General features: G+C 55.8%; 1 protein-coding gene across 2 annotated transcripts in view; it reads right to left on the bottom strand.

The window, feature by feature from the left end:
• Positions 1–13,552, bottom strand: part of LOC116817639 (ATP-binding cassette sub-family C member 2) — a 35,131-nt gene that overhangs the window by 9,060 nt on the left and 12,519 nt on the right. For both annotated transcript variants that reach the window (XR_004371984.2, XM_032767989.2), the window contains exons 12-23: positions 13,337–13,513; positions 11,876–12,043; positions 10,375–10,561; positions 8,797–8,920; positions 7,879–8,011; positions 7,244–7,463; positions 6,783–6,937; positions 5,945–6,100; positions 5,501–5,700; positions 3,610–3,736; positions 2,988–3,089; positions 2,659–2,802 (exon numbers count right to left, since the gene is read on the bottom strand). Coding sequence is in view for 1 of the 2 variants with exons in the window: in XM_032767989.2 (XP_032623880.2) it covers positions 2,659–2,802; positions 2,988–3,089; positions 3,610–3,736; positions 5,501–5,700; positions 5,945–6,100; positions 6,783–6,937; positions 7,244–7,463; positions 7,879–8,011; positions 8,797–8,920; positions 10,375–10,561; positions 11,876–12,043; positions 13,337–13,513 (1,893 nt within the window). In the remaining variant the exon portion in view is untranslated. The remainder of the gene's footprint in view (positions 1–2,658; positions 2,803–2,987; positions 3,090–3,609; positions 3,737–5,500; positions 5,701–5,944; positions 6,101–6,782; positions 6,938–7,243; positions 7,464–7,878; positions 8,012–8,796; positions 8,921–10,374; positions 10,562–11,875; positions 12,044–13,336; positions 13,514–13,552) is intronic.

Below are 13,552 nucleotides of genomic sequence, written 5' to 3'. Positions count from 1 at the left end.
AAAACTGCTTAATCCAAATACTGCCCAGTCGAATAAGGTTTCAGATTTAGACTGTGCGCTTACTTTTATTTTCTTTGGTAACTATCTTTGACCTGTTATGCCTACCACTTATAATCACTTAAAATCTATCTTTCTGTTGTTAATAAATCTGTTATATATTTTACTTAAAACAGTGTGTTTTGGTTGAAGTGCTGGGGAAATCTCAGTTCAGTTTACAAAGGCTTGTGTATGTCTCTCCACACTGAGGGAGGGGCAGACTGGGTAATAACCTTACACTGGTCAAGCTTCTGACCAGTCAGGACAGAACAGCTCTGGAGTGCCAGGCTGGAGAGCTGAGGGGAATTGACTGGTGCCTTTCTCTGTGTGATCTGTGAGTGGCTCAGGCAGCCTTCATGCAATCTAGCTTGGTGTGGGGCTCCACATGCTGTTGTGCTGAGTGATAACAACGCCTGGAGGGGTTTGCCGCTTGTCCCTAGCAAAACATTGGAGAGACAGCCCAAGCTGGAGAGTACAGTGGTACCCCCAGATCCAGACTGTACCCTGGGGATCCTGTCACAGTACAACATGGGAAATTACTAATTAGAGAAGATGGGGATTAATACAGGAATTGCAAGTTGGATAAAGAACTGGCTAAAGGGGAGAAGGCAACGCGTTGTGCTGAAAGGTGACCTATCAGACTTGAGGGAGGTCACTAGTGGAGTTCTTCAAGGAACCAATCTTATTCTGTATTTTTATTACTATTAATAACCTTGGCACAAATAGGAGAAGTGTCCTTGAAGACAGGAGTGACAGATATGGGATGAAATTCAATAATACAAGAGTGTAAACTCATGTACTTAGGGTCTAATAAGATTTTCTGCTATAAGTTGAAGGAAACATCATTTGGAAGCGACAGAGGAGAGAGACCTGGGTGTGTGGGTTGATCACAGGATGACATGCTACCAATGTGATGCGGCTGCAAAAAAGGCAAAGTGATCCTAGGATGTATCAGGCAAGGCATTTCCAGTGGAGAGAGAGAGAGAGGTGTTAATGCCACTGTACGCTGCACTGGTAAGATCTCCTTTGGAATAGCAGGTAAAATTGTGGCCACCCATGTTCAAGAAAGACAAATTCAAACAGGAACCGGTACAGAGAAGAGCTGCAGGGATGATCCAGGGAACAGCGGGACTATTTTATGAGAGCAGACTGAAAGAGCTTGTTTTTTTTAGCTTATTCAGGCTGGAAATTTCAAGGTTTCTGTCCTGCAGAGGAGTGAGGCACTGGAATAAACTTCAAACAGGAGTTATGGGGGCAAACAACTGAATTAGTTTTGAGAAAGAGCTGGGCATATTTAGGAGCATGATTGTATGACACGGTTGCTTGTCATGGTTGTTGTGAAGAAGTAAAAAGGGATCTCACAAAACTGGGTGACTGAGCAACAAATGTGGATAAGTGCAAAGTAATGCACATTGGAAAACATAATCCCCACTATACTTACAACATGATGGGGTCTAAGTTAGCTGTTACTACTCAAGAAAGAGATCTTGGAGTCATTGTGGAGAGTCCAGCCGCAGCAGCAGTCAAAAACCTAGTTATCTATCCCAATTAGGAAAGGGATAGCTAATGTCATATTGCCTCTATATAAATCCATGGTACGTTCACATCTTCAATATTGCATACAGATGTAGTCACTCCCATCTCAAAAAAGATATATTGGAATTGGAAAAGGTTCAGAAAACAGTAACAAAAATGATCAGGGTATGGAACAGCTTCCATATGAGGAGAGATTAAAAAGACTAGAATTGGTCATCCCTTTGAAGCATGTGGCACTGACCACTGTCAGAAGACATGATACTGGGCTAGATAGGCCACTGGTCTGAACCAGTATGACCATTCTTATGTTCTTATGGTGGGGAGCAGGGCTTGGAAGCCCTGGAGGTCCCTTTCAATTTATGTCTCATGTTTCTAAAGCTCATGCTTCAGGGCTTCATTCAGTCACCTGGAAGGGTCAGGAAGGGATATTTCCTTTCCCTCAATGTATTCTGTGGGTTTTGTTCTGTGGGAGGGGATGTCTCCTTGTTCTGAACCATCAGGGATGGCAATAGCTGGAGATGAGACATTGGATGTGAGGGGACAAGGTTCTGAGGTGGCACCGAGCATTCTTTCTTTCAGGTGCTGGACTGGCTGGTTCTAGCTCCCATGCTAAGGGTCTAACTGGTCACAATATGTGGGATTGGGAAGGAATTTTCCCTGGTCAGATGGGCAGTGACCTTGAGTGTTTTTCACCTTCCTCTGCAGCATGTGGGTCACTTGCCAGGATGATCTTGGTACATCTCACTCAAATCCCTGCCACTGCAGGAGCCTCAGGCACTGGTGACACTAAGTGTCTCCTCTGCTCTGCTGCAGCACATAATCTAGTCTCCTGAACGCTGTTATAGTTTGGTCTAGTTTTGGTTGCTGCTTCGTGGCGGGTGCTGAGTGGGGCTGGTGGTCTGTGATACACAGAGGGTCAGACGAGATGATCTGGTGGTCCCTTCTGGCCTCAGACTCTAGGACTCTCCAAAATAAACTGATGTCTTCTGGCTCTGATCTGAATCAATGGGGGTTTCTCACTCCTTCCACCTCTCATCAGCAGCTGACAGCAAAGAACCAAAGGGGTCTGTTGGGGAGGCTCCTCACCTTTTCAGTGCTCCCAATATCACAAGTGAGCCCATGAAGAACCAGCTCCAGCCCAGGTCGGTACCGGACCTGGTAGTCAGTAATCTGGATCTCGCCTTTGCTAGGCCAGCCGGGGGGTGGTCGCTGCGCTGTCACCCACTGAGCCTGGGGATGCGAGGAGGAGTGTTAAAAGGATGTCTGATAACTGGGGAACTATGGTGCAAAGCACTGTGGGTAGCAACATGCAAATGAAGTGAGATATGCAGAGAAGCAGAGGCGCCCAGGTCTCACTGCTCTCTGCACCGCGTCCCACTCTATCTCCCAGTCACCCTCCCATCACCTGGTCTCACCTCATTCTCCACCTCTGTGTACTCGTGCACTCGCTCCACCGCCACAATGTTGGTTTCCAGCTCCGATGTCATCCGCACCAGCCAGTTCAACGTCTGGGTTATCTGCACAGCAGACACCAGCGGTCCTGATCCTGGAACACCCAAACCCTCCCACCTTCCTGGGGCCCAGCGCCCCTAGCAGGAGCTTCCGCATCCTGACCCCATCCTGCTCTAACACACCAAGCAGCTGCACCTCGAACCTCGCTCCACCCCATCGCATCCAGCAGCAATGCCCCTGCCCTGTCCCCACCTCCCAATGGGACAGTCCCCTTCCCAGCACCATCCTGGCCCAGGACCCACAGAAGGAGAACCCCTCTCCTGCACCAGCATGTGCCTCCCCCCTCACTATGGGAACATCTCTTTCTTGACTCCATCCATCCCAGCACCCTGCACCAGTGTCCCCCTTCCAGCTGGCAGCCCCCGGGGGACAGCCCCTTTGATGGCCGAATGTGCAGCAGCACTTTCCAGCTGAAGGCAGGAACCAGCCACAGAGGATCTGCCGCCTGGAGCAGCCCTGCCCCCTGGATGTCAGCAGGCCCCCGCAGAGCAGGGAGGCCTCGTTCCCCTGAGTGACTGGACTCACGTTGAGTGCTGAGGAGATGGAGAGCCCAACGATGCCACTCCCCAGATTGTCCCTCGTAATCACGGCCAGAAGAGCCGCAGAGAAAACCACCAGGTTCCCCACAAACTCCAGGCGGACAGCCAGCCACCTGCATCAGGGAGAGTGTTGGCAGTGAGGTGTGGGAGAGAGAAGCCTGCCTGCATCTACGCTCGCACGGTGGGGCGCTTACAGTGAGCACTATCAGTGCCATTCCTGGCCACCCAAAACACCCAGCAGGTGCCCAGCGCCACCCCATCCACTCACAGCACCCAACAGCACAGTGAACGTCTGTCATAATCCTCCGTTCCTGGCCAAACACCCAGCAGGTGCCCAGCGTCACCTCCATTCATTCATAGCACCCAACAGCGCAGTGAACGCTCGTCATAATCCTCCTCCCAGGGCCTCACCATAAATATTCCCCCCAGTCACCTATTTCTCACACAGAACTGCTGCACTTAATCTCCTACCTGTGGTCTCGATTTTGCCTACTAATCCACCCTGTCACACCCTACCTCATCTGCAAGCAAGCACCCTAATCAAACCCAACTGGCAAACAACTGTCTGACCAGCAATATTCTTTCCCCGTAATCCCCAACTCACACTAAACTGCCCCTGCCAGGCAGTTGGCTGTGCCTCATTTTAAACATTTCCCTCTCACCATCCCCATCTCCTTGTTACATCCTAAATTCTCCCCAAGCCCATCACGCCTGGATATTACCCTAGTTATTCCCCTGGAAAGCCCTTGTGTCATGCCATAGAGCTTCCCTTCTATTTATACATACAACAAATACAAGGGGGCACAACTGCAGGCACATCACAGAAGGGGAGGGCGACACCCACTTAGTCAATGGTGAGAGATCAGTCTCGCCATGTCATCTGGTTACGTCCCCCACGTCAGTCTGATCTGGATGGAGCTAGTCCTAGCTAGCGTCTCTCCTAGCAACTCCTGACTCCCACAGTCACCTCATGCCCAGGTATGTGCCAGCAGGGATATTACATCTGCTTCTGACCATTTCCTCAACATTACACCAAAAGGGGCTGTGCGTGGTCTCTGCCGAAAGCGAAGATCTAGCTGATTGTCCTAGTTATTGGGAGATGTTTTATGGAAAACAATTTTAAAGCCATGTAATGTAAGATATCATGTTCCACATCTGCTGGGAGTGAAAACTACCACCTGAGGAGGAAGCGTCTGAGAGCCCACCAATCCACATAAGAACAATGGAGGCCCAGGGAGACAGCGGGAGTTTATTTACTATCTGGAATAGATGCAGGCTGGAGATTTACAATGACAAACAAACTCCAAGAGAGTTGTGGGAAGAAGGGCCATGGGCTAATAGACAATAGGCTATGTCTGTAAAAGAGGAGGAGTGGCCCATGTGGTTAGCCATGACAAGAGAAGAGACTCTGTCGGCCTAGTTCATGAAAAGTGGATCCCAGCTTTTTGGACTGGCCAAGTGCTGCAAGAACCAACCTTTGGGTGAGAAATACCTTATTAGACAGAAAAGTAACTTGTGAATAAGTCTAGGCTATAGAGTGAGTGTTATGTTTTTCTTTTACTTGTAACCTTATCTTTCCAAATCTTTAGATGTGCTTTGATTTGAATCTTTACCTCAAGCTCTGTTAAATAAACTTCAATTTCTGCCCAAGTACCCGGTGCAGTCAGCCAAGACCCACCCAGAACATCCAGAGGCGGAATGAGGCTCTTCAAATAAGCCAAAGGTCAGGGGAGCCCCAGCTCCTAGTAATCCCCCTCTTCCCACCCCAGCCATCGAAATCACATCACTGATTTTACTGTAGCTAGTTGTACCCAGCCAAGCCACATGATGAGTGCAGGTCCTGTTGGCCTGTCCCTTTGGCGGTGGAGTAATCTCACCTATTCGAGACAATCCAGGAGTAAACACTTTTCTGGTTTATATCCATGATCCGGTTGTTGTGCTGCAGAAACCGCTCCTGGTGTCCATAGGCCCTGATCACAGACAGGCCTGACACTGTCTCACCGAAGTGGGAATAGATGGGAGACCTGGTGACGGAATCCAGACGTCTCAGCTGGCGGGACGTGGAGACATAGTAGCGCTGGGACCAGAGAAGCAGCTCTATTACTGCAATGTGCACCCAGGATCTTCCCACCCATGGCAGGTAGCAGAGACCTCAGTTCTGCTAGGTGTGTCTGCAGTGACACATGCTGGGCAGATGGCCCCAGCTGTCACAGCTCTGGGAATGCCCAAGGATGGAGGAAGGCTGAGCTCTGCTCTGCCCATTTTGCCGAGGCAAAGGCAGGTGGCAGCGAAAGCACTTCGAAAGTGCCAGAACCACTCACCAGCAGGAAGAAATAGAAGATGCTCAAGGGAATGATGATGAGGGCGAAGTAGGGGGTGGCCAAGCAGATCATAAGCAGGGTGCTGATGATGCCCAGAAAGCAGGTCAGCCAGCTACGGAAGGACATGGGGATGGTCTCATCCACGGTAAAGATGTCCTGGGAACAGATGGAGAAGAGGGGAGATGCAGGCAGTGAGGCCAGGCCCTGCGAGACAGGAGGAGGCCAGAGAGCCCTGCACATGCAAAGGGAAGCTCTGATACCACTGCCTTCAAGCTGTGGGGCTCAGCATGATCCTTCTGTCCAGACAGGGAGACTGACACAGAGGGGAAGGGACTTGCCTCATGGGGCATGTCGTGAGTCAATGGCACAGCTGGGAAACTGAACGCAGAGTCTTGATTTCCAGCTCCCCATATTCTAACCATTAGACCCCACGTCCTCCCAGATCTGAGAATAGAACCCAGCTCTCTGTGCCTGGCTCTCTGTGCCCCCCCAGCTCTAACCATTAGATTCCACTCCTTTTCTAGCTCTGCATGATTAAAGGCCAGTCAGGTTCCTAGTTTGGTCCCACCTTGTTCACGTCACAAAGCGCTGCTGAGACCTGACCAAATGCTGCCACGTGAGGCTACTGACAATGCAGTGGGGCTGTTGGGGAAGGAGTCACGTCTCCACCAACACAGGAATTGCTCTGGGTGAGGGTTCCTAGGATAAAGCTACTGGCGATGTAGCAAGAAATGTGCCTGTGAAACACTCATAGGAACGTCCCTCTCTCTGCCGCCACCCCTAGCCCAGGTCCCGCCAGGCCAACAGGGCACAGGGTCCCCCCCGCATGAGATCTCACCTTGGCGAATCTGTTGACGATGCGACCTGTGGGAGTTGTGTCGAAGAAGCTCATGGGCACTCGCAGGATATTGCTGAGCAGCTGCTGATGCAGCACGCGAGAGGCCCGGATGGCACCTCGAGTAGCCAGGAGGGCTCCGGCCAGCAGGAAGACAGCTAGAATGCATGCATGTGCCAGTTAGGATCAGGCTCACGGGACCCTGGGCCCGACACCCGCCCCCAACATCCAGGGAGACAGCGGGTGCTGGGCTGCCAGGGAGGCCTCAGCCCCCAGCTGCCTGCTCCCAGCTCCCAAGGAAATCTTGGCAACCCCATCCAGCACACTGGGGGAAATCTTGGGCCCTGGCAAACTGCCAGCTGAAGCAGAGGCCTGGGGCCTCAGCAGCCCTTCCCTGGGTTCTCCAGCCCAAGTGCCCCCAGCTCACAACATCCCATTTAAATTGGGTGGGTCCCCAGTCTTACCCTGCGCTGTGCCCAGTGCCCCGAAGACCCCGATCCGCATGTCCCGCTGAGAGGTTGGATAGGTCTGGTTCCAGTACCGCAGCGAGTCGTCGGTCCAGTCACTGAGCCACAGGTTGGACCCCATGAAGGCAGCATATTGTGCAACGTAGGTGATCAAAACCCAAGCAGAGAATCCCCAGCCCACGGCACGCAGGTACTGGAGGTACAGGGAGAACTTCACCTGCAAAGCAGCACAGCCTGTTGCGGCGTCCCATGGAGTCCAGCCACCGCACGCACCCCTGACACAGCTACGCCTGCAGGCCACACCTCTGCCCTCCCCACACAGCAGCACTCAAACCCCCCACAGCACTGCCCAGTCCCCCACGCCCTCCCCACACAGCATCACTCCAACCCTGCCCTCCCCAGCACTGCCCGCCCATCCTGCCTTCCCATAGCTGGCAGCCCACTCTCCAAACACATCCCAGCAGTACCCCTCCACGCATCCCTCTTCACCCGTAGGCCGGGAGTGGTGCAATGGGGGTCAGCAAAGCTGAGGGTCAGTTTTCTCAAGCAACTATTGTGGTTGTAAAGCAGCGAGCTGTGGGGTGGGATTTCACGGTGCCTCCGTCCCCAAGCCATGGGATCCCTTCTCTCACTTTTCCCATTTCCATGGCCTCCTTCTCAATCAGCCTCTGTCCTGTCAGCTCCTTGGCAGGCTGCTTGTCCTTGGGCCCCACCTCACCCGCTTGCAGGGCCTTTCGCAGGGACTTGGTGCTGCTGGTGCTGAGGCTGCAATAGGGCGATTGCTCATCGTTAGCAATGGGGTTTGGAGCCACCCTGGCACCCCATCCACCTCTCCCTGAACTGAGCAGCCTGCTCCAGCATGCTGGCTGCACTGGGATCTGCCAGGGACCAGCCATGGGACTCAATGACTTTGGCGAAAGAACCATTTCAACTGGACCCTTTGGAAATTCCTCCAAGTCCAGCGTTGTTCCCACCCTCTCCAGCTAAACAAGCCCAGCCTCCCGCTCCAGACACACCTTCACCCAGCCAGCGAGCCCCAGACAGGTGCTGACAGTCATCGAGAGAAGCCCGAGGGCTGGATGTGTGACATGCAGAAACCGCTGGATAAGTACGAGTCACCAGTCACACTAGAGGGGAAGCGACTCAACTGCGCGATCCTGCCCAGTGCATTGTGGCGGAGCAGGGAGGGGTGGGGTTGGGGGGCAGCTTCAACAGGGGAGTCTGGGAGAAGACAGCTGGAGAAACCCTGCAGACAGGAACTCACCCAGCCTGGGCTGCAGAGCAGAACCATGACAGGCCCTCTCCGGATCAGCAGCTGAGCAAAGCAGAGGGCCCCACATGCCATGCAGGCCAGGGAGGCTCTAGAGTCCAGGGCTCTCAGATGCTTTCCCACAGGTTCCCCAAGACGTGAAGCCTCATATAGGGCCCCTCCATCCCAGGAAGCAAAGAAGAGGCCCAGGGCATGGGGAGATGCCTATATAGGAAGCAGGGAGAGGGAAGGAAATGGAGAGGTTCAGGATGAGATCTGATGACTGGGGACAGGTTCCTACCTGCGGCTGAATCCTCTCTGCTGGATGCTGGCTTCTCTTTTCAGGGTCATGGTCACTATGTCAGCTGGCACGTCTTCCGTGCTAGTCTCAGGGACCCCATCGTCTTGCTCCTCTGCAGCTCCAACTGAAGCAGCAGACACAGGAGTTAGGGGGCACCCGGACTGGATGTGGTGTTAGGCATTGAACAGAGAGCAGCACATGGCTCCGTAGAGCAGCGGTTCTCAAACTTCTGCACTGGTGACCCCTTTCACACAGCAAACCTCTGAATGTGACCCCCCTTACAAATTAAAAACACTTTTTTATATATTTAACACTATTTTAAATGCTGGAGGCAAAGCGGGGTTTGGTGATGGAGGCTGACAGCTCGTGACCCCCATGTAATAACTGTGTGACCCCCTGAGGGGGTCACAACCCCCCGTTTGAGAACCCCTGCCGTAGAGCCACGCCTGTGCTGCATCCTTCTGCACAGCAGCCAAGAGCTGCTGCTGCTGTGACCGAGATGGCACTTTCCTGAAATATCTTCAGGAGCCCTTATTAAATTATGCTCACCTATCCTTGGGGTCCATTGTACTAAATGGTTTGTGTGTTATTGTGGGCTGGATGTAACCTCTGGAGTGGGGAGATATAAGTCCTGGGGGCTCAAAGGACTACATCAAACAATGTGTCAGACTAGAACAGACTCAGACCAAAAAGTGTAGAGTGGAATATACAGGGCATGGGGAATCCCCACCTCCAGCGATGCAAACCCCAGCCCTGAGGAGGGACCATTGTCTGCTGATCACTCTCGCTGTCCTCTGACAGGTTCCTAGCTCTCTCCTCTGAAGCAGCTGGTGCTGGTGGCCCCTGCTAGAGATGGGGTACTGGATGCATAGACCCCTGCTCTCAGCTGGAGTGGGAACCCCTATGTCCCTAGGAGTAAGGGTGCAGCGTTCTCCAGGTGGAATTGTCCCAGTCCTTGCCAGGGCCTGTCTTGGGGAGACCACAGGCGTTTTCTGGCTTTGCAGGACTGCACAGTGTGCTTAGGTTGGTCACTGGGTTTGCTCCCAGCCACAGAAAGGGGAATGCCCAAGTAGCAAGCTGAGTGCATCTCCCAGCTGCAGCGCTGGACTCTGGGGATCGAGCTCCAGCCAAGCTCAGCAGGGAAGGAGAAGAGAGCACGCTCTGGGAACCATGGTGGGTGGGAAGGTTCCCAGAAGGGGTTCAGGCTCGGTTCCTCCATAGCCACATGGCTCTTTCTGCTGACTCATACTGAGGCAAGACTAGCCGAGTCACACGTCTCCAGTTCAGGAGGAGGCAGGGTTGGAGTGGCCCCCAAGGCAGAGGGGAAGGGGCAGAAACAGAAGGGCCCTGCAGAGACAGACCCAAGCTCCGGAGACAGTGTAGGCCGAGGCTCTCTTTGTATTACTGTTACCCTCGTTAACAGAGGCAAACCCCAGGTGGGTGAGTTAGGGCTGTCTCCTTCCCTCCCCCCAACACTGGGGCACTCTGGGCATACGTAGCACAAAACAGGACTCCATGGGCACTCTATGAAAGGCACCTGTACAAAGCTGACTCTGGGCTCAGCACCTGCCCACATACCTGTGGCCTCCTCCTCGGGGGCGCTGCCCTCCTGGCTTCCATACGTGCTCAGGAGCTGAGCAAAGGCCCCCCCGTTAGCCAGCAAGGTGCTGTAGGAGCCCTGCTCAGACACGGCACCGTCCACCAGCACCACAATCTCATCCATCCTTGGCAGGAAACTGACACTGTGCGTCACCAGGATCCGGGTCTGCAATGAAGAATGGAACAGAGGTTACAGGGCACAGCAGCTACAGGACTCCCCCCACCCTGGCTGGAAACACATGCCACCCCAACCTCCAGCTGGGGACGCACAGGGCTCCCCCTTGCGCACTCCTGCCCCCGGCAGGGGTCCTGCAGGGTCTCCCCTCGCCCACCTCCGCCCCTGGCTGGGGACCTGCAGAGCTCCCCCTCAACCACTCCCGCCCCTGGCCGCCCACTCCTACTCCGGGTCAGGAACCCGCAGGGCTCCCCCTAGGCCACTCCCACCTCCAGCTGGAGACCCGCAGGGTTCCCCCTAGCCCACTCCTGCCCCTGGCCAGGGACCCACAGGGCTCCCCCTCGCCCACCCCCACCCTTGGCCAGGGACCCACAGGGCTCCCCCTCGCCCACTCCTACTCCGGGCCGGGAACCCACAGGGCTCCCCCTCGCCCACTCCTGCCCCCAGCCAGGGACTCACAGGGCTCCCCCTCACCCACCTCCGCCCCTGGCCAGGGACCTGCAGGGCTCCCCCTTGACCACTCCTGCCTCTGGCCACCCACTCCTACTCCGGGCCGGGAACCCACAGGGCTCCCCCTCGCCCACTCCCGCCCCCGGCCGGGGACCCACAGGGCCTCCCCTCGCTCACCTTCGCCCCTGGCCAGGGACCCGTAGGGCTCCCCCTAGCCCAGTCCCACCCCCAGCTGGAGACCCACAGGGCTCCGCCTCGCCCACTCCTGCTCCGTAGGGTCTCCTCTTGCCCACTCCCGCCCCCGGCCAGGGACCCACAGGGCTCCCCCTCGCTCACCTTCGCCCCTGGCCAGGGACCCGCAGGGCTCCCCCTAGCCCAGTCCCACCCCCAGCTGGGGCCCCACTGGGCTCCCCCTCGCCCACTCCCACTCCTGGCTGGGAACCTCGCAGTCTCCCCTCACCCACTCCTGCCCCCAGCTGGGGGGGAGACCCACTGGGCTTCCCATCATGCCCCTTCAGCCCCTCCTGGGGATGCACAGGCTCTCCCTTGCCCTCCCCCATCCCTGGCTGGGGACCCGCGGGGCACTCTGTCATCTACCCTCACCCCTGACTGGGGATGCACAGGGCCCCTCCTCCACTTGCACCCCCAGTGGAGAGCCTGGAGGTGTTCCTGTCACCAACTGTACAGAACTGCCCACCCAGCCAGCCCCTCATTCAAGCCCTCCGTTAAGCCACTAAGAGGCTTCCCTGCCCACAGAGGGGGCCAGACCAGAAGTGCCCCAGATGAGGGCTGATGGGGGGCATCTCCTGTGGGGGGGACTTCTCCCTGTCTCGATCAGCTCGGGGCTGTTCTCACCTTGCCCTGCAGCAGCCCATCCGGCCCCAGCACCTGGTCAAAGAGGTGCTTTCCCACGTGAGCGTCCACGGCCGACAGGGGGTCGTCCAGCAGGTAGATATCTGCATTGCTGTATACAGCCCTAGCCAGGCTGACCCGCTGCTTCTGGCCCCCACTCAGGTTAATGCCCTGGTGGGGAAAGCACCCGACTGTAAGTCCTGGTGCTCTCCCTGCACCCCAGTGTGCTGACCGAGGGGAGCAAAGTCTTTCACCGGTGCTCACTCACCCCCATCCAGCCCCATGTTCTCCAAACAGTCCCCCCAGCATCACACGCCCTCTGCACCCCCAACCTACCCCCACAGGCTCCAGACAGACCCTGAGCACCACACACTCCTAAACCCTCTACACCCTCCACCCTACCCACATGTTCTCCAGACAGCTCCCCAGCCTCACACGCTCTCTGCACCCCCCACCCTACCCCTATGTTCTCCAGACAGCACCTCCAGCATCACATGCCCTCTGCACCCCAACCTACCCCCACAGGCTCCAGACAGACCTTGAGCACCACACACTCTGATGCCTTCTGCACCGCCACCCTACCCCCATGTTCTCCAGACAGCGCTCCCCAGCATCACACACTCTCTACCCCCCCCACCCTGCCCCAACAGGCTCCAGACAGACCCAGAGCACCACACACTCCTAAGCCCTCTGCACCTCCACCTTACTCATATGTTCTCCAGACAGTAGCCCCAGCATCACATGCTCTCTGAACCCCACAACCTACCCTAACATGTTCTCCAGACAACACCCCCAGCATCAAACACTCTCTGCACCCCCCACCCTACCCCTACAGGCTCCAGACCGACCCTGAGCACCACATGCTCCGACGTCCTCTGCACCCCCACAGGCTCCAGACAGCCCCCCCCCCAGCATCTCACGCTCTCTGCCACCCCCACTTACCCCCCCATGCTCTAGACAAAGCCTGAGCACCGTATTCTCTCTGCACCTATCCCACCCTTGTGCTCCAGACAGCCTCCCTGTGCCCCATATGCTCTCTGAACCCTCCCATCGCCACGAGCTCCAGACAGCCCCCACCCCGAGCACCACACATTCTCTGCCACCCCCTCCCACACCTAGGAGCTCCAGATACTCCCCAAGTGTCTGCCATCATTGCCTCCCAAATACACACCCAGGGGCTGCTGCTTCTACCACCAAACATTCCTCCTCAGCTTCAGATGCCCATGCACCTCCCCAACTCCACATACATCCTCCTCCTCGTCTACCTTCCTCATGCACCCACGAGCCACCCATTCCTGCTACCACATGACCCTCGAGCTTCATACACTCACAACACCCCTCACCCTCTCTGAGCCACCCCCAGACACCTCCCCCTCTCCCATCCCCCACCTACTCCCCAGGACACCTCCTCCCAGCCTTCCCCTCCCAGCACACTTCCTTCCCCGACATGCCCAGTGCCACCACCTTCTCTCCAATCTCTGTGAGGTCACCTCCAGGGAGCAGCTTCAGGTCTGGAAGGAGAGCACAGGCCTCCACAACCTGCTGGTACCTAGCCTCATCCAGGTCCGACCCAAAGAGAATGTTGTCCTTCAGCGTGGCGTTCTGTATCCAGGCCTGCTGGGGAACGTAGGCCACAGAGCCCTGGAGGGAAGAGCTCAATCACAGCTGCCTCATCCAGCC

The sequence above is a fragment of the Chelonoidis abingdonii genome, chromosome 16, assembly GCF_003597395.2.
Source record: "Chelonoidis abingdonii isolate Lonesome George chromosome 16, CheloAbing_2.0, whole genome shotgun sequence".
Lineage (NCBI taxonomy): Eukaryota > Metazoa > Chordata > Testudines > Testudinidae > Chelonoidis > Chelonoidis abingdonii.
Note: the sequence above shows the minus strand (reverse complement) of the source record. Positions and strands in the feature narration are given on the sequence as shown.